The sequence below is a fragment of the Callospermophilus lateralis genome, chromosome X, assembly GCF_048772815.1.
Source record: "Callospermophilus lateralis isolate mCalLat2 chromosome X, mCalLat2.hap1, whole genome shotgun sequence".
In the NCBI taxonomy this organism is placed as follows: Eukaryota; Metazoa; Chordata; class Mammalia; order Rodentia; family Sciuridae; genus Callospermophilus; species Callospermophilus lateralis.
In genome coordinates, this window is record NC_135325.1 from 1,602,000 (window position 1) to 1,623,345 (window position 21,346).

Here is a 21,346-nt window from a genome sequence, read left to right on the forward strand (position 1 = left end):
GGACCCTTTCTCATGGGGTCGAGAGGGGCCGTTCTGCCGGAAGATCTCGGCCAGGGGGTCGCGCTCGCCGCCTGCACCCCTCGGGGAGCCCCAGCGGGGACAGGCGGGGGCGCGCCCGGGGGGAAACGCGCGTGCCCGGCGTCTCCCAGGTCCCCGCAGTGGCGCGGGGTGGCCGGAGGAGGGGCCGAGGGCGGGGCGGCCGCAGCCTCCGCCATTCCCGGCCCCCCCCGGCCGCGGAGCGCCGCCTCCCCGCCCGCCCTTCCCCACCGCGCGCGCTCCGCCCGCCCCGGAGCCTCGCCCTCCGCCACGATGAGCAAATGAGCGCAAGCGAGGGCATGAAATTTAAATTCCACTCTGGGGAGAAAGTGCTGTGCTTCGAGCCTGACCCCACCAAGGCGCGAGTGCTGTACGATGCCAAGGTGCCGCCGCGGAGGGCCAGGGAGGAGGAGCGGGTCGGGGACCCTGGCGATGGGAGGCAGGGGCAGGGGCGGGGGCGGTCAGCGGCGCGGAGCCGGGAGAGCGGCGGGTCTCCCCGGCCTGCGCGGAGAGCCGTGGGCAGCAGGGGGCGCTCGTGGGGTGCCGCGCGCTGTAGTCCGGGCTGGGGGCCCAAGATGCTTCCGCTTCCGCTTCCTGCAGCGCTGTACCCGGCTCGCACAGTCGCGAGGCCCGGGTGGCAGTTTGAGCCTACGGTGCCCACTTGGGCCGCATGTATAGATGTGCTGTCGCCTAGTCTCTGCTCTTGCGATAAGTTTCTTCTCATCCTTTGTGGTCCAGCACCGCCTGGGCTCCTTGGGGCCACCCTAGCCGCCTGACCCAGGTCTTATTCCTTAGGTCCAAAGCGCTGGCTGCCAACTCTTAACCTCGTTGCCCTGGGACCTCTAGTCAGGTTTAGGGTCTATCCCTCCCATAGGCCGTGACCCCATTCTGAGGGCATGATTGATCCCAGTGTCTTGGACCCTCAGGCCCCTACAGCATTGACATTCTCAATCCCTGAAGGATTTGCGTGGGTGTCAACATGTACGGGCAGAATTGCGTCTTGAACCCATCCCCCTAAATCTTTGGGGTCCTGGCCACATCTTTTAGTTTCTCTGGTCTGGGCGGTGGGCTGGAGTAGGCACTGAAGTCCTGTATCCCTAACGAAAGTGTATTTCGGCGCTTTGGGGCCTAGGGCTGTCCCTGATCCTTTGAGCCACCAAAACGAAACCTTTGGTGCAGAGACAGGGGAGGCCCGGGTGCAGCCTGAGGTGCAGCCTGGGGTGCGACTTTTAGCAAGGCTTAGGCGGTGCCCTCAGTGAGGACATTTCAAGGTCTCTATCTGTTTTGGGTTTCTAAGTCCCTTTACTAAGGCTGCTCCCACCCCGCCCAAGAGTCTCAAAGGGGGACACGCCCCCTTGTTGCCCCAGGTGTTCCTTCCTGGGATGTAACTGGGAGGGGTGTCGAAGTCTGACAGTCCATCAGGGAATTGGATGCAGCAGAGCCGGGGAGACTACAACTCCCAGAGGTCTCAGGGCTGCAATTCTCTTCTGTGGTCTGGACTCTCATTAGTGACAAATCAGCCGGCCAATGGCTTCAGAAACTTCACCCTGTCTCAAACTCGGAGACCAATCACAGAGTGCTTGGACGGATGTTTCCTATTTTGAGGCATCCACTCAGGAAAAAAAATGGTATTGAAAGGAAAAATGTTTCAACCCAGCTCTCGGTCTAAAAAAGGAGAGAATGCGTTCTTTTCTTTTAAAAAGGGACTATGATCTAGTTTTCCTGATCTAACTAATAATTCTCTGTGTGTTTTGCCGTTCGTGGGCAATATTTCCTGGTTTCAGATTGTCGATGTTATTGTTGGGAAAGACGAAAAAGGCAGAAAGATCCCAGAATATCTGATTCATTTTAATGGTTGGAACAGAAGGTGAGTGCTTGTTAAACCAGACTGAATATCGATTGTTTTTATAGCATAAGAACATCGCAAACTTCTTTAAGTTTTAGAAACACTTGTAGAAAAGTTTCATTTCCTGTTTCTGCTTTGTTCTCAAAGCTTGCCTGTTCTGAGGAATGATTACTTTTAAGTTCAATACATTTTAATTCTCTCTGAGTGATTCTGGAAACCCCAGTTATTTCTGGATTTGAATGTTACTTTTTTCAGTTAATTTGCATTCTTTTGTGATTTTCAAGTTTCTATATAGTTTTCTAAAATGTCAATAATTCTGGGGCAATTCTGTTCCTTTAAGGTTTTTTTAGTGTTTCTTTTATATCAAAATAAAATACTGAATTTTCCAACCTCTTTTTTTTTTCTGTTGTTCAATTAGCTGGGATAGATGGGCAGCCGAAGATCATGTGCTTCGTGATACAGATGAAAATCGTAGATTACAGCGTAAATTGGCAAGAAAAGCTGTAGCTCGCCTGTAAGAATACAAAAATCGTGACATAAATGTTTTTCAATGCATATTTCCTTAAGTTTTGAATTTTATGCTTTAAAAGTAATAAAAATATTTATTAAGTAATTTTATATATTTTAATTATCAGTGTTTCTGAAGTGATCACCATTTATATTCTAAAGTTCAGTTTTTGAGATATTTAAGAATAATCAATGTTAAACTTTATTTCAATTATGTTCACTTTTTTTTTTTTTTTTTTTCAGGAGAAGCACAGGAAGAAAGAAGAAGCGCTGTAGGTTGCCCGGTGTTGACTCTGTCTTAAAAAGTCTCCCTGTTGAAGAAAAAGATGAAAATGGTGAAAACTGTGAGTGACTTGACTCCATTTTTTGGGGGGGCGGGCAAAAAGAACTTTTACCTAGTCTTTTTTATACTTCAGGACTAACTGAGGGGAAGATTCACTGAAATTATAGACAGGAAAATTTTGGAAACTCATTATTTTTAGGTGGTCTCCAACTTAGAATTTTTTGATTTTATGCTGGTATGAAAGCACACCCATGTAAACATTCTGCTTTTCAATTTCAGAACCATGTTTTAAAAATTACATGATATACTTAACGCATTTATTAAAATAAGCTTTGTGTTAAATGAGTTTGCCCAATTTATGCTAAGGTAACTATTCAGAGAGCATTTAAAGTAGTCTGCTGTGATATTTGGTAGTTTTGGTGTATTCAATGCATTTGTAATTTAGGACGTTTTCAACTTTTGATGGACATAACCCCATCAAAAGTTGAGGAGCGTCTCTATGATATGTACCTCTTTTTTTTGTTGACAATGAAAGTGGCATCAACATGATAAGTCAGCAAATCACTGAGACTTATCAGAGTCATACTCTTGACCACTGCCTTTTTGACCAGTGAACCCCACACAGCTCCTTTCCCATGGTTCATTCTCTTCTAAGTACCTCCAGCATTTATGAATCCAACAAAGAACCATTGAATCCTAGCTGACAAAGCACTTTCAGGTCATTAGCTTGTGTGATTTTTGCATCTGTTGAAGTTGATGTTATATTTATCAAAATAAATTTCTCTTCAGAAAGGCACAGTATTTGTGTTCAGCATTTAAAATATATGCAGGACTGCAAATCATCATTCTTGGTAGGATGCACACTATACCTATAGATTTGTAAGCATAACAGTAGGAAAAATATATAATAAAAGTTTGTCTGATGTTTTTTTTTTTTTTTTTTTTGCTTAGCCATAAGCAGTTCCTCTGATGACAGTGGTGAAGAAAAGGATGAAGAAATAAGTGAAGGAAGTGATAGTGAAGAAAAGACTGAAGTGGTAAAAAAGTTCTTGTCATAAAAACTTTGGCTTTAGTATATATTTTAGTGGTAAAATTTCATAGTAAAATTCTGTACTTATGAATGATTTTTTAAAGATATTTTAAACCAAAATAATAAAATTTGCTTGACATTTTAAGAAAAGTGATCCTTATTTACAGTCACTATGTGAGCCTCTCAGTGACTCTTTATACCTATGGAGTGTTTCTATAAATTATCTCTTTTTCCCCAATAAAATTGTGAGCTGCATTTTGTAATGATGAATATTTTTAATGGAGCACAACAGAGTTTGGGCTCTTCTGCCTGCTTGCAAAGTTACCATAACCCCAGTGGTAAACTTAAAGGAAGAAGAAACAAAATAAGCATTTGCAACATAGTTAACGTCCTAGAACAAGTTAACTTGTGGCGTTTAGCATACTTAGAACTGGGACAAAATGTGAATGTTGAGGATACACTGGTACTTTTTTATAGCAGTCTCTCATCTACTCCTATTTTTGGTACGGACTCTGCTCCTATTTTAATTAATTAAAAATGGAATTGTGATGTTTCAGAAAGAAGAACTAGAGCTGCAAACAAAAAAAGAAATGGAAGAAAGGACAATAACTATAGACATCCCCGAAGTTCTGAAGAAGCAGCTTGAAGATGATTGTTACTATATTAACAGGAGGAAACGGGTAAGTGTGGAGGATATGTAAAACACAGAGTTATTAGTGCTTTCATTTAACTGTATTTTGCAATCCCAGTCTCCAACAATTGAGAAGCTTGGAGGAATGAACTTTAACATTTTTGGTTTTATATTGAGTTAGATTTTAAAAGGTTGTGTACTCTTAGAGGCTCCCAGAATTGTTCTAATTTGACACATTGAGAATCACTGCTTACATCTACTCCAAAAAGCAACAGTGTAATCAACATGAGGACATGATAAAAAAAAGATCACAGAACTTCATTACATATTTATTTTAAAAGTTTTATCTAAGCAGAATTGACTTCACTTGATTGATTGATTGGTTGATTGATTGTGGTGCTGGGGATTGAACCCATAGCCTTCTGCATGTGACGGAAGCACTCTACCAGCCAAGCTATAGCTCCAGCCCAACTTTCCTTTATTTTTGAGTTAAAAAGTGAAAGAGGTATAACCACCCTTTCTTGGAATATATTGCTTATTATTATCGTATACATACATCAGATGTTTTTAATTTTGTTAACAGTTAGTGAAACTTCCATGCCAGACCAACATCATAACTATTTTGGAATCCTATGTGAAGCATTTTGCTATTAATGCAGCCTTTTCTGCCAATGAGAGGCCTCGTCACCATCATGCTATGGTACACGCCAATATGAATGTGCATTATGTCCCAGCAGAAAAAAAGTGAGTACTGGCATGTTTGGCATCTCATGATTCTCATTGTGTGTTAGAAAAACTGTTCCCATTTAGACCAGGGAATTCCTTTCTCTGTTCAGTAATTTTGAATTTATTTAATATATAATTTAATGATTTATTACTAACTCTTTGAATAACCATAGCCAAATATTGTTACTTTTGTGAATTCTTTGAGAACTCTCTTTGCACATCTGGCCTAGATGCATTGAGAGTGTACCACCTTGTCACTAAGACTGGTATTTTAAGTGGTATCATGCAGGCAATGACTTATCTTTTTTTTCCTTGAGAAACACCAGAATGGGCAATATGAGTTTGATCAAAGCTTGTTTCTAAACAGGTCTTTATTCTAGTCAAAGTAGCCATCCTCATATCCCACCCTGCCCACCCAACATGACTGGAGCAGGGTCGGAGAGGTAGAGTTGAAGCAGGGTTAGGAGTCTGGTGGGTTCTGTCCAGTTATCCACTCTTAGTAGCACAGGATTCTGGATCTCCACAAGTAACATTGAACTTACTTGTGTTAAATAGGTATGTTGAAGTTGCTGATGTACTTTCTGCACTTTATAGTATGAATTTATGTCCCTATTTTAACATTAATTGTTAACATCCATAAATTCATTTCCTTCTTTATAGGTATAGGTGTAATATATAATGTTTAAGTTTAAACCTCTTCTATATTAAGAGTGTACAACTTTGTTGTGAAAATTTAGAGTATCTGTTTCATTATCACATCTCTTATCTTTTCTTTTTCTCCTCCCAGTGTGGACCTTTGTAAGGAGATGGTGGATGGATTAAGAATAACCTTTGATTATACTCTCCCACTGGTTTTGCTCTACCCATATGAACAAGCTCAGTATAAAAAGGTGACTTCGTCTAAATTTTTTCTTCCAATTAAGGAAAGTGCCACAAACACTAATAGGTAAGTTAGATAACTTGCACTTTCACCCTCAGATGTCAGCATTAACATATTAAAATCCTTTTTGGAAGAGTCCAGTCTGATGCTGTGGGGGCCAATGTGTTTGGAGGAAGGGAACAATTGAAAAGTTCCCATACTGGTAATTTCTTTTTTCCTAGGTAAGCTAAAGTTGTTCTTTACTTTCTCATGGCTCCAGAAGATTTTTCCCCAAGTAAAGATTCCAGTGTAGAGAATTTAGGTGGGATTATGAGCAGCTGGCCTATCTTTCAGAAGACAGTGGGGGCTAGAGTGAAGAGAGCACAGGCCAAGAAGGGTGGAAAGGGTAGGCTTTACCTGAGCTCCCTGACTTGCTGTATGTCACTTGGGAATGTTCCTTCTGGGCCTGTCGTGTTTGTCTCTGTAAATGGAATGAACGTCTGTCTCTTTGGTGGTATTAAATAAGCAAATTTCAGCCCTTAGTAAAAGTTAGTTTCCTTTGTGGTCTGCTATGTAACCATTTTTCTTCCCTTAATAAACAAGCATTCTTCATTCTCTGTTCTTTGGAGGGGGTACTCCCCAATTTAAAGTCTTCTCTTAATCTGTGTAATGCTAGGCTACTCTCTCTCACTCCTTCCTTCTTGAGAGGGTGACCTGCTCTCAAGACTTTCATTTATCCATCTCTCTTAACCCCTTACCACCTACTTTAATCTACTAGTACCCAACTAATCACTTCCTGCAAGGGCATTAATAATTTCCCACTTGCCACAGCCTGGATTTTGCATCAACCACTTTTTGCCACCTTTCCTTTGTCCCTTGGTCTCCATGGCTCCTGCCTTTCCCAATTCTCTCTGCCTCTCTACCATCCCTTTTGGTGGCTTTTCTCTTCTCTCCTTTTCCCCCATGTCAGTTTCACCCTAGCTGAGAGGTCTTTGAGACTCACTGGGCACCTGTATTGATGTTCCCATGTTTACTCCACACCTGGAGATTTCTAGTGTCCAGGGTGTACTCTCTCTAATGCTCGTGCCTTTTTCAAATCCTGCTGTTAGTTACGTTTTGATGAGGTGATACCATATTGTTCTTGCCTAGACCAGGGTTTCTCAGTCTCAGCCCCACTGATGTTTTGAACAGAATCTTTGAGGTGGGGGCTGTCCTGTGCAGTGTAAGATCTTTAGCAGCATCCCTGGTCTCCCCTCACTAGACAGCAGTAGCTCACCTTCTCTCAGTTGTGTTAACCAAAGCTATATTGCCAGCTGTCCCTTATTAGGGCAAAATTGTTCCCATAATAGAGCCACCAGTCTCAGAAAATATAAAAGGAGCATCACAATCTTTATAATGTCAGCATGCCTTGAAAAGTTATGGGGAGGATTCAAATGACTTCATCTGTTGAATAACTCTTTGAGAAAGTGTGTATTTTGTCGTACTTGGAAGCATAGATGTAGAGCCCTACTGGTTTTGGGAGTGGGCTTCCTGTTCTGGTTTTAGGAGGTCCTTTAAGAAGCTATGGGGTTCTGCAAAGTGACGGCATGTGACATGATAGCTGTGTGTGACATTCTCTCTTTATTGCCTAGGAGCCAGGAAGAGCTCTCTCCAAGCCCACCTTTGTTGAATCCATCTACACCACAGTCCACAGAGAGTCAGCCTACCACTGGTGAACCAGCCACCCCCAAGAGGCGCAAAGCTGAGCCAGAAGCACTGCAGTCTCTGAGGCGGTCCACACGCCATAGCACCAACTGTGACAGGCTATCTGAGAGTAGCGCTTCACCTCAGCCCAAGCGAAGGCAGCAGGACACATCCTCCAGCATGCCCAAATTATTCCTGCACCTGGAGAAGAGTAAGTTCCATCCTGGGAGCTCCAGGCTGGGGAGAGCTATCACTTCCTTTGTGCTCAGTCTGGGCCAGGCCACACACTTAAGTTCCCGTGTGTATGGACAGTTTATGTGTTTCGTCTGAATTCTATTAGGCCACCTACTTTCCAGAAGGGGAAACCAAGCCATAAAAAGACAAAGTACATGTGGCATAGGTGGCAGAGTGCAACTTTGTGTCCTGAGCTTTCCTTTTTTACTGTCACTCTCTATCACTTCTTGGGAGCAAATTGCATTGTTGGAATTCCATGTTTTGTATAATCCTAATGATATATTCAAAATGAGCAGTTCTAGTGGATGGTTTTGATTTTTTTTATCTTAAAAACCTATCTTTAAAAAAATCCTTTTGAGAGCTAGAGTTGTGGCTCAGTGATAGAGCACTTGCCTAGCATGTGTGAGGCACTGGGTTCAATTCTCAGCACCACATGTAAATAAATAAAATAGAGGTCCATTGACAACTAAAAAGATATTAAAAAAATCTTTTTGAGGGCTGGGGTTGTGGCTCAGAGCTAGAGTGCTTGCCTAGTATGCATGAGGCATTGGGTTCCATCCTTAGCACCGTGTAAAAATAAAACAAAGGTATTGTGTCCACTCACAACTAAAAAATAAATGTTTAAAAAAATCCTTTTGAATAATGTTAAGAAAAATTAAATGCTATGCTTTGTCAGGTTTATTGAGATATAATCCACATACCATACAATTTACCCATTTTAAGTGGTTTTTAATATATTCAGACTTATTAAATCATCACCAAAATCAGTTCCAAACATTTTTACTACCACATAAAAGATATCCCATATGCATTAGTAGTCACTTCTCATGTGGTCCTCCCCATATCCTTGGCAACCATTAATCTATCTCTATAGATTTTCCTATAGAAAATGACTTCATTTTATATAAATAGAATCATATGCTATGTATGTAGGTGATTATTAAGTATTGATTGAAGATTGGGGAGGTGTAGCTGGGAAAAGTAAAAGACAAACCCGTTTTAAAAAAATACTAAAACATGAAGGGCTAGCTTTTTCTTTTTCTTGACATTATTTGTTTATTTATTTATTTGAGGTGGGTACTGGGGATTGAACTCAGGGACACTCAACCACTGAGCCACATTCCCAGCCCTATTTTTGTATTTTATTTAGAGACAGGGTCTCACTGAGTTCTTAGTGCCTCGCTGATTGCTGAGGCTGGCTTTGAACTTGCAATCCTCCTGCCTCAGCCTCCTGAGCCGCTGGAGGCATTATTTATTTATTGAGGCAAAATTCACATGTAAGATTAACCATTTGAAAGTAAATGGCTCAGCGATACCATATTTTTTAACAAGTTTATGGAGATAAACCCTGTATACCCCACAATTCACCCATTTGAAGTATACAGTTCAGTGGTTTTTAGTTTCATAGAGTTGTGCACCCATCTGAATCTGAAACATTTTTAGCACCCTCAAAAGAAACCCTGTACCCATTAGCATTCACTCCCCATTTCCTCCTTTTGCAAGCTCCTTGCAACCCTAGTCTACTTTCTCTCTATGGATTTGCTTGTCCTGTAACTTTCATGGACATGGAATCATATGATATGTGGCCCTTTGTGATGGGTTCCTTTCTCTTAGCATGTTTTCAAGATTTTTCCACACTCTAGCATGTATTATTATTTTATTCCTTTTTTTAACCAAATAATTTTCTACTGCTATCTTTTACAAAAGAAAAGCCTTATTGTTCTAGAGAACTGACTAGATTTTTGTTCTGCTGTTTATAAGTCTTAATGATATTCTTTAATTCAATTCCTGTGTAACTTATAAGCAAATATCTTTTTCTTTTGAAGAGACACCAGTTCATAGCAGATCATCTTCCCCCATTCCTCTAACTCCTAGTAAGGAAGGGAGTGCTGTGTTTGCTGGCTTTGAAGGGAGAAGAACTAATGAGATAAATGAGGTAAAGAGTTAGTATTTGATGTTTATCTCCAGTGATTCTTTCACCATTTGTGGTTGTTTGAATCCTAGGGTCCTGAAGCATTTTGCTGCTATTACTGTAAATATTAACAAAAGTGTTTGCAGAATTATTCTTAACAGTGTGCTTTTGGTTTCAAAATAGAGAATATTGTTAGGATTCCAACCCTAAAAGATATCATCTTTTATCTTAGATAAGTACAATTATTGAAACACTAATATTTTCATTCTGTAGAATAGGCATCAGCATACTTTTTGTGGTACGGGCCAGAAAGTAAATCTTTTAGGCTTTGTGGACCACATGGTGTCTGTTAAAACTAGCCAGGTCCAAAAATAGCCACAGGCAACATGTAAATAGAATGGGTGCTCTGTGTTCCAGTAAAACTTTATTTATGAACACTGAAAATGGAATAGCATATGATTTTCATATGCTACAAAGTATTGTCCTTTTGTATCTTTTCAATCATTTAAAAATATGGAGTCCATTTTTAGCTTATGGGCAATATAGAAGCTGGCAGAATGTTTGGCCAGATGTAAGCAGCACATTGTCATTTGCTGACCCCTACTTTAGACATCTGAATTTCCTACATTATTAACAGTAATACTAATATTCATCCATTTGAAAGCATGTTGTATGCCAAAATTGTGACAGATAATTGAACCTATTACCTTAAATTCCTGAAAACAGCCCTTGCTACCACATATCATTTGATATATGAAAAATTTTCTTTTTGAAACCTTTTTTAGTGTCACTTAGGAGATGTAGCTAGTAAGCATTTCAAGGGTTCAGAAGAAGTCTTAGTTCTTGGGATATCCCTTGACTCTCCCTTAGACTGGGATTTCCTTATTTCTTTGGGATAGATAGGTTTGCTCAGAGGAACATGGCTTTAGTAGTCAAAGTGCATCTGATGCTGGAAACTGGGGCCAGTAAACTACCTCTGTAAAGAGTTAGACTAAATATTTTAGAGTTGAGAACAGTATGTTCTTCTTTGACACTATGAACTCTGCTGTTACAGTGTGAAAGCAAGAGATGATAAATAAATAAATGAGTGTGGCTTGTGCCCCCCAAATTTATTCATTCATAGATGCTGGAAGTTTACATTTGATTTTTTTTTTTTTTTTTTTTTTTTTTTTTTTTTGGTACATAAGCCTTGGACTAGATTTAACATGGGCTATAGTTGGCTGACTCTGATGTACCCTTATTTATGTTATGGTAATTGTTGAGGATAGATTAATGAATTACTATTATAAGCATTCTCCAACACATTTTTTTCAGACAAGGAGGCACTGCAGGTTTTATTATTTAAAGGAAAACAGCATTTCTTTTAAAGGGCATCTAATATTTAGATAAGGACCATCATTCCCACTGTGGTCAGCTGTGCAATTCTGCCATCTAGTGGTCACAGGTACAGCTGCAGGCCATAGAAAAGAAGGATGATTTCTGGTAAATGAACTAAAGAGACCTTAGTGAATTCCCACCTCCTTAAGTGCCTCCACCGTGGTATTTTAACTAGATTCCTTATCCTAATGTCCTATCGCTCACTTTTCTCCAAATTTTACATGTTGCAAAAGCCAAAGTGGTAACTCAGTAAAATAGGCTCGGGATGTCTGGTTTGCTGATGTATTTCCAGGGAAATTCATCAGAGTGTTTTGAAAAACACCTCTTACTTTAACAAAAGCCGTAAGTTCTGAAATTCACAGTAAAGGCAAGGAAACCATTTACCAGGTTGGAAGCCTATTTCTGGTTGATTCGAGGAGTTTGGAGATTCAAATTGGATTCCATAGTGAACTCAACTGCAAGAAATTAAGGAATTTTTAAACAATGGAAATATTGCTCAACACATCTTTTTAGTTTGTTTTTAAATGCTTCATTCTCTAACATTGTAAGATTTCCAATAAAGGAAAAAAGACCCAAGTGACCAAAACAGTTACAGTTAGTAATAACTATTGAGAATTAAGAATGTTTCTTTAAATTTAAGTCATTATGTCCTGCAATTTTGTTTATTTTTGTAAAGCTCTGTTTGTTTTGATGTAGTTGTATTTTTCCCTCTATATTCAATTAATCGCCATAAGATATATGTGATTAGAAGTGTCTCCATGAGGAATAGTGAAAGCCTTCAACTCATGCTTTTTCCAGGTCCTCTCCTGGAAGCTTGTACCTGACAATTACCCTCCAGGTGACCAGCCACCACCACCCTCTTATATTTATGGGGCACAACATTTGTTGCGATTATTTGGTAAGATCCTGGTTTCTGCTCTGTTATTCCATTTTTCATTTAGCTTTGTTTTTAACACTTATTAATTCATGTCATTTTGTGGTTTGGGCTGCAAATATCTGACTAATGTGGATACTTACTTTCCATTTGGGGTTCTAAAAAATCATCCAAAGGTGACCTCTTCAAAGGAAAAGTATTAAATAAAGCTTAAATTTCACAAAAGTTGTACTTTTGTATTGGTACCACTGTTCTAACTTTGTTCAATAAGAGGTTTTGTTTGATAATGTAGATGTTAATTTCAGTTCCTAAAAGGAAAAAGAGAGATCCAGATGACCCCTGAATGTTTCCTACACATTTATAGATTCTTCTAATTGTAAATGTTTGGCCCTTTTTTTAATGCAGTAAAACTTCCAGAAATCCTTGGAAAGATGTCCTTTTCTGAGAAGAATCTGAAGGCTTTACTGAAGCACTTTGATCTCTTTCTGAGGTATTTTTATTACTCTCTCAGAACTTACCTCTACTGCTATATATGGGACTTATCTAAGCTTCTCTTCAGCACTTGTGGAAGGCAGCAGTGTGATGGTTTAAATAGTAACAGTGTTACTTAAGTGATGTGGGTTCTAACCAAAATGGTAATACACAAGTGTTTTTGGTATTTGTTTTATTTTTCCCCCTAATTTCTCCAGTTTCAGAGTCAAGAGTACTCATTTTACAGAGGTAAAGTATTTTTCTGTTACCAGAAGAATACAGTTGGACAAACTTGTAAATAGAAAATAAATTTGTAAAATAGAAGTGATTGAGATTGACAATAATTGACATTTTTTTATTCAGGACTTTTCTTTGCTATATTAGCATCTATGGGTTTGATTTTGGCATTTAATTTAAAGTTAAGATAAATAATCCCTAGTCTGTGCCAGTATTCCTGAATTCTTCATTTTCTTATCTAATAGGACTGTTTGACCTGAGGATCTGCCTCCTATCTTCATCCCCCAGACTGTGACCCAGCTTCATTGTCCCCCTCTCCCATTCAGATGTCCTTACCTTGGTCTTTGGGGCTAGCCTTCACCCTGTCTCACCTTGCTCAACCTTGCTACCTGACTTTATTTCTTTCTTCTCTTTAAGGATACCTCCTTCTAGGCAGGCCCCACACTAATTTAGGATTTGCCAGAGTAAAGAGTGCCCTACCTACAGAAATCAGTCTCATGGTTTAAAAAGATACTTATCTTTAGGAATTAGGAATAAAGTATCCTGAGAGGAATTAGACTTTAAAACATTTTATTGGAAAGAAGTTTCAAAAATACCTTCTTCCCTCCCAACATCCCCCTCAAACAAATCCATATATCTACGTGACATAAAACACTGAAATCAAATGCCAAGAAAATATGAAGAGACTGCCACAGCTTATTGTATGGAAGCCTTCTAGTTTGAAGTATTCACCATACATGCCTATAATCCCAGTAGTTTGGAAGCCTGAGGCAGGAGGATTACAAGTTTGAGGCCAGCCTCAGCAACTTAGAGAGACCCTAAGCAAATTAGTGAGACACTGTCTCATAATAAATAATAAAAGAGCTGGGGATGTGGTTAATCGCCCCTGGGTTCAATCCCCAGTACCAAAAATAAATAAATAAAGATAGGAGTTTAGAAAATAACTTGGGAGGATTTACAAATAAATATAGTAAAGGTTTTAAAAATGTATCTGAAGATATCAGTTAAAATCAGTGGACTCAGTAATGACTGCAAAAAGTGTGCAATCATAGAAGAAAAAAGGCCTGGCTGTCAAATGAATTTTGACTCAGTTTTTACTAAAAAAAGGTGTTGCATATTTTTAGAGATTTAAACATGTAGGAGTTTACTAGTGAGTATTTTGCATACTTAAGAGTACTATAACCCTTTATGGAAAATCAGTTGAAGTTTGAGTCAACATATTATCTATATGTTGCAGATTCTTGAATGACTGGCCACATTTTAACATCCATCTTCAGATAGTTTTAGGTCAGTCTTTTATGGGTTTTGATATTGCAATTGGAACTGTGATACCTTTTGGCATGGCAACTTAGGACACAAAATACAAAATTAGTTATTCAGATCAGTTTTCAAATAACTTCATTCATATACACAATGTGAATTTCTTAAGTGACATTGATTTCATAATTTGTTCTTTTTTATAGTTTGAAAAATAGAAAAATATTCTCCGAGGCTTCATAAAGTGTTTATATAATCAGACTGCCACCTAGTGGAGTTTAGATTTTAATTTAGGTACTTTTACACCCAGTGATGGTAAAAGGCTTCAGAAAAATAGTAATTCACATAGAAGCCAGATAAATGTGATGAAAGCAATCATTATGTAGAAATGAAGATGGTAACAGTTTTTCTTCCTAATATCAAAAAATTTGAAATATTACAGTGCATTGAAAGTTAATATTGTGTTTACTGATGCTCATTGAGATATTTTTTTTCCTTTTTCCAGGTTTTTAGCAGAATACCATGATGACTTCTTCCCAGAATCTGCTTATGTTGCTGCCTGTGAGGCACACTACAGCACCAAGAACCCCAGGGCAATCTATTAAAGTTTTAATGGTTCTATAAGAACAGTTGCTCTGTCTGACTTTGTATTCTGGGTTCCAGGTTAAGAACTGATGAGGTACTCAGCTTTCTTTACAGAGAGCACAAACACTGGGCCTACCCTGGAGGGCTCTGTGAGAGGCAGGCTCTGTTATTTGAGTTGCCCACATACTGTAGTTCTTTTGAGTTGTTTGTTATAAATTACTTTCTAGGTGCCTGAACATGCTGTGATGTCACATTTGCTGCTGCACAGGCCATCTGTGATGGCAGGAAAAGAACAGTTGTGTTCATAAAGAAATGTTCATGAAAGCGTACATAGACGAAGTTGTTTTGGTAGATGTTGCAGTTTGTTGTTAGCAAGAACCACATTGTTTAGTTATTTGTTAGCATTAAACAAAATATTTTTGCAAACTATTTTCATTCTTGAGAGGAGGCTAAGCAACTCTGTTCAACGAATTGTAGTTTGTACTTAGAAAGTGCAAAATAGTCTCAAAAGTACTTTAGAGGGAATTGATATTGACGGCAAAAGAAAACTTGCAGCTATACATTTGCTTGTAACAGTTCCCTCTCTGTGAAACATTATTTTTGGTTATCTAAATATATCTAAATAATGTGAAAACATTATTTTTGGTTATCTAAATAAAGCATTGCCTGTCTTGTTGGAGACTTTACAGCTATACTTTGTTGTGTAATGTTATAGTTCCATTTCTATAAAGTGTTATTTTTGGTGATCTAAATAAAGTGTCGCCTGTTTTGTTTGAAAGAATCAAGAGAGTGTTTGCTCTGGTCTTTTCCTTTTTATTGCATGGCAACAGTGAGCAAACTTCTTTAACTTGTAACTTTTTGATTTTGTTTTGTTTAACTTTTGTGCCTTTTCCCCCTTTCCTTCTTTGATTTTCCCTCACTTGGCAGCATGACTAGATGGTGGTTTCTAGAAGTTACAGTGGTTCTGTGCTGTCTTGTTGCTGGACTGTGGATCCATATGGGCTGGCACTAGTTTATCCTACTCCAAAATTTCCAGCAGATGGGCACTGTAGTCATCCCTCTAATTTTCATTTTAGTCTCTCTATACTCCCTTACCCCATATGTATAAAAAGTTCTAAATTGGTAGAATGGCATTCCATGCAGGCATTGACTGTCAAAAGTCTCTTTTCATGTAGCTCAGCTTAATTGACCTATTGGTCATACACAACAAGGGCCAAAATTTGAATCTATAAATAGTTCCATCAAAGTGATTTGTTCTCTTTGACAAGTGAGAATCAGTATCTAAATCTGCAGAGTAGACATCCTCTTATATGCGTTTAGTTAAGTAAAATCATAGTTTTTGATGACTAATATGGAGTAGTATTCAGGTTCATGACAGATTTCATCTCCAGTTGGTTTATGTAATGCCTTCTTAAATCTGGTTCCTACACTGTGATCTGAAGTGCTTTTAAAAGTTTAATCAGTAATATTCAGGGCCTGGAAAAGAAAAGAAAAATATTTTCCCTTATAAGAATATAGTATTTTAAATGTCCTCAATGAAATGAGCACAAATGGTTATCTCAGAATACTTATATATATGTATACTCATATACATATATACTTGCAGTTTACAATTTAGTAATTTTCTAATAACAAAAAATTATTTTCTTCCCTCTAAGACATTTCTTAATTATAATGCCTCATATAGGTTGATTAGATGCAGTGTAGATAGATTTAAATAATTTTTCTTCAAAATATTCATCATTCTACTGTATGTTACTAATAGTTCAAATCATTCCTTAGATAAAAAAAATATTTAAATGTCTAGATTATCCTTATAAAATTACAAATTACCTTTTCTTTGTTGATTTGTAAGTTATTGCTTTATTGGCAAACCTTGCAATAATTATCACATTGCATCAACGTTTTCCTCTAAGTAATCATTTAAAAGTATATTGGACTAAAATGATACTTCGATAACTTCTATATCAAACTAGATCTTTGTTAACAACATGGGAATTTAAACAAACACCTTAGCACAAATAGTTATATAAATTTCTAAATTTATATTAGTGTAGACCAAAGAAGTCAAAAACATTTGTCAGTATTTAAAAGGTGCCACCTGTCATTGTATTATCAAGTCTAAGCATTTGAGGAAATTAATTAATCACCTTGTTTGCCATTATTTTTTAAAGTAATTCAGTAGTATTTGCTGTCAAGATTCAGCAAAGATTTTCAAAGGTGAATTTACCTGGACATTTATTGACAACAACTTTATAGCCAAATACTAGTTACTGGAAATATGAGGAATAAAATGTGGTCCTTATTAGGGGACTAGAGTTAAGAATATTTTTATAGGCATAGACTATAGTCTGTAGTAAATCAAGTTCTATATTAAGGAAGTGTGTTACTTTAACCAGTTCTTAATATACAAAAGTATAAAAATACAAATGTATACTGAGAACAAAGGACAGTGATTAAACATAATTCCCATTTTTCCAAAGAAGAATGTATAATTCTACTATTTTGATTGCTTGTCATTTCAGCTAGGTTTGGTCACTGACATTTCATCAGTGATGGAATCTAGCCAACATGGTGTTAAGTGATTTGATATCCTGGAAAAGGGGTTTTAACAGATTAAATTAAGAGCAGTAATGTGGGGAAATCATGATTGCATTTCAAAGAGAGATGAGACTCCTCAATAAAGCAGTTAAAATTTTTTTAAACAATGTAATTGGAGAGAAACCTTTCTGTTCTGGCTGCTGCTTGTCTTATGCTTGAGCCAAATTCTTGCAAATGTTTGTTCATTTAGGACAAATCCTTAGTGCATATTTAAGCTAATTGAATTGTGTTGTTTTTTATATAGTTCTAGTAAAAAAATAGAAAATGCTCTTATCTTCTTCCTTCTTCCCCGGAATCCATCTCTTAAACTCAAGGGGAATTTATCAAAGACCATTTCTTGGATTCAGCTTTTCCTCCAGTTGATCTAATAGTGGGACATCTGATCAAAGAACAGAATGCAAGCTCCCCAGTGAATCATCTGCAAGGCCTGGCATGTTCTGCCTAACTAGCCCCACTGTTTCTGAACAATGACAAGTGCATTATCTTGGAGGCCACACCAGATCATCTGATGTAGACTGGACATGTTGTGAACATACAACACTCATGGAAAAAAAAAAAAATATATATATATATATATATACACACACATACACACATACATATAAAATCTTCCATCATATGGCAGGGTATACAATCACTATAAATGGACAAATAAGTGAAATAAGCATTCATGTGTGGTCAAACAGTGGTGTTGTTGAAAATAATAGGGACCTTTCCTATAGGACAGTGATGCTTTTATGTTAATGCACTCTTGCTAGAATGTGGGTTTAAACCCAGCAGATCTGGAGTGTGGCTCAGAAGTCTGCACTTTTAAGGAGCTCACAGGGCTGCTGATGCTGCTTATTCTCAGCCTACACCTTGAGTAAGATGGTTATCAGATGTTGGAGGTTAGGATGTATGAAATCAGGGACAGGAAATGAGATTCAGATGTAGATGGCCTTTTATGCACACTTTTTCACATTCTTCCTTTTGTCCTCAGAACAGCTGCATAAGGAAGGTATTATCACGTTACATAAATCTAGGAATAAGAATTCACATTGTTAAAAACCAAGGGAAGTTTCAAACTAAGGTATCTTCTGATTCTAACCCTATTTTCTCCCAATTTATCCAGTTGAGGCAAGGCAATAGGCAAGTTTTATAAATCAGAAGGTAGAGGGAAGGAATGGGGGAAGGAATCATTTTCTGCAGTCTTTTCACTTTCTCTACTGTCCTCATCCTTCCCACATGCCCCCCAGGATTCTTACTGTTTTAAACCACCATCTGTTTGGCCATTTGCTGGATTCTAGTCTTAAAGGAATAAGCAGTTCTTAGTTGAAGGATTTGTTGTTTTCATAGCTAGATCAAAGTTGGGTAAATTTTTCATGATTCTGAAATCTGAGGGCTGATTCCAAAGAAGAAATTTAATAAGTTCATTCAAGATTCAATTATACTTTTATTAATCACATTTTCAAGAGTTTTATGAATGTTTGGTTTCCTAGAAAATTTAACAAAATATCTCAATTTTGGCATCTAGATCCTTTGTTGCATGAGGTATAATAAGAGCTGTAAAATGGAATAACTGCTAAATGGACAGGGTTATCATAGCTGAATTCAAAGAGTATTAGAAAAATTGATTTCTCTCTAGCCCAGCAAAAGTAATTCAAGTGACGATCAGGAAATAATTTTCACATATTGGTCTGCTCATACTTAACTGATTTCTATGGACTTAACATGATTTATATAAATGGACACAATAGTAGGATCTTGCATTTTTATTATCAGATTATTTTGCCCTTTTTATTAGTCTTACTAAAGTTATCATCTATTCTGAATGCATATTGTTATGGTTTAGATATGGAATGTCCACAAAAGGCTCATGTATTTATAGGTGGGACTTTTAGGAAATAATTGGATCATGAGGGCTCCATCTCATCAGTGGATTGATTAATCCATTGATAGCTGAAAGGATTACTAGGAGGTGGGACCTCATTGAAAGAAGTAGGTCACAAAGGGTGTGGACTTGGACTGCATACCTCCCTGCCCTTTCCCCTGCTGCCCCTCCCCCTCTCCTTCCTGGATGCCAAGTACAAAGCAGGTTTCCTTCACCACACCTTTCTACCTTCATGTTCTGCCTCATCACAGGCTCATTGCAATGGAGGTGTCCAACAATGGACTGAACCTCTGAAATCATGAGCCAAAATAAATATTTTCTCCTTTTAGTTGTTTGTATCAGGTATTCGGTCAGAATAATGAAACATGAACTAACACACCAATAAATCTTCTAGTAATTAATAGACCCTATTCCTAAAGTCAAAATTAACACTTAAAAAAGTGATTGTAGTTCTATGTGGTTATAGTTCCATGTATCACTTATTGATGACATTTGAGCAAAACCTAAAGGTAGAAAGGGAGAGGAACATGCAAATACTGGGGGAAGCACACTTAGCCAGAGGGAACAGCCTAGACTAAGACAATGAGGTAAAAGTGTACTTGGAATTTTATGGAGGATTGTTTGGCTGGAGCTTATTTAGGAGGTCAAGAAGTAACAGGTCAAGGGACAAGTGACAGATCATAAAGGGCTGTACATTATCCTGGGATATCAACTTGGAAATTTTGCTAATTAGGTTTGTATTTTCTTAATCTCACTTAACTACAGTGTGGAGGTTGTATTAGTTGAAAGATTGTGGACTCAACAAAAGTACAGACATGGGAATGGGTAAAGGGAGAATATTTTGACTTATATGAGATTGAAGTTGTATCTCAGGAGGGAGGACTGATTGGGAACAATGGTCACCAGAAATAAATGATAAATGCTGATATTGGCTGAGGTCACCTGGGGAAAGAGTATGGATTGAGAAGAAAATAGGGGCATCAGGGCTGGGATGGTGCCCAGTGGTAGAGCCCTTGACTAGAATGTACAAGGCCCTGGGTTCCATCCCCAGTCCTGAAAAAAAAAAAGGAAAATATAAAGAAATAAAAAATATATATATTTGAAAAGGACATCAGGTTTCTTATCAATACCACAAATGTTAAAGTCAGGGATAAAACATATATTTAAAATGCTGATTACAAATAATTTTGGACTTGCTGGGGGTGTAACTCAGAGGTCAGCATGTATTTATCGTATATAATCTTCTAGGTTCAATCTGTAGTACAAAATAACAACAAAAAATTTGGACTTAGATTTCATTTCCAGAAAATCTGTGAGTGAAACTAAGAGTCCCTCCTGGTACTTTAGACTCTGCCATCCTCCTAAAAAACTTCAAATCCTGCCAGTCGTAACAGCCTAACCAATATCGGGCAACTATCAGAGTGCATAATTCAATACTGCAGAGTTCAGGATGACAGGAATAGCATATCTAGGCTTCTGTGGCCCTCCATACTAGGGTCTCCAGAGCTGAGCTTCTATATCATTTCTGGGCTTGCTGCTGCATGATTCTCTGTGATGAATTCTCTACTCAGTTTCCAGCTAGTGTAGGAGACAGACCTGTCTACAGTAAAAATCATAAAAAAGGGCCAGGGATATAGGTCAGCATTAGAGTTCTTGCCTCACATGTATGAGAACCTGTTTTGATCCTCAGCACTGGAGAAAAAATAAAAGCAAGAAAAAGGCAAAGAAGTCTATTTACTCATATGAGAATATAACTATATAAATCATAGTAAATTCCACCTTTATGTTTATCTATGAGGCTCTGAAAACAAATTTAAGAAAATATGAAAGGGTATCTTCCACACAATGACCATATGCAGATATTCCCTGTCTTACAATGGTTTGACTGATTTTTCAACTTTGCCATGTTGAGAAAGCCATACACATTCATTAGAAAATATACTTCATGGTTTGAATTTTGATGTTTACCCAGCCTAGCTGTATGCAGTGCAATTCTCTCAATGCTTGGCAGTGGCAATGAGCTGCAGCTTCTAGTTAGCCTCACAATTGCAAGGGGAACCAATCAATGCTCTGCAGCGTACTATGCCACTAGGTTGTTCTATAGGTCAGATGTATTCCATGCATTTTCCACTTAGGATATTATAGGACATAGCTCCACCATAAGTTGAGGAGCTTCTATGTTATAATATTATACTCATTTGAAATACGATACAGACAACAAGACAAGAGAATTAGACCCAGGAACTGACACGTATATCTATAAAAAAATGTGAGGACAAGCCAGGCTTAGTGGCACACACCTGTAATCCCAGTGGCTTGGGAAGCTG

The 21,346-nt window shown here is 38.1% G+C and overlaps 1 protein-coding gene across 3 annotated transcripts; it reads left to right on the forward strand.

The window, feature by feature from the left end:
• The first annotated feature begins 270 nt into the window (after positions 1 to 270).
• Msl3 (MSL complex subunit 3) lies at positions 271 to 15,333 on the forward strand. 3 transcript variants are annotated; one of them, XM_077107005.1, is made up of 13 exons: positions 271 to 419; positions 1,821 to 1,903; positions 2,301 to 2,396; positions 2,633 to 2,733; positions 3,624 to 3,709; positions 4,260 to 4,382; positions 4,917 to 5,077; positions 5,847 to 6,005; positions 7,550 to 7,812; positions 9,662 to 9,771; positions 11,923 to 12,022; positions 12,404 to 12,488; positions 14,469 to 15,333. In XM_077107005.1, the coding sequence occupies exons 1-13, from the start codon at positions 318 to 320 to the stop codon at positions 14,566 to 14,568; spliced, it is 1,569 nt and encodes a 522-aa protein (XP_076963120.1). In that variant the 5' UTR covers positions 271 to 317; the 3' UTR covers positions 14,569 to 15,333. The 3 variants fall into 3 exon arrangements, with proteins under 3 accessions (XP_076963120.1, XP_076963121.1, XP_076963122.1); XM_077107006.1 differs by having other exon boundaries at positions 3,624 to 3,706; XM_077107007.1 differs by lacking the exon at positions 271 to 419 and adding an exon at positions 1,498 to 1,664.
• The last annotated feature ends 6,013 nt before the right edge of the window (positions 15,334 to 21,346 follow it).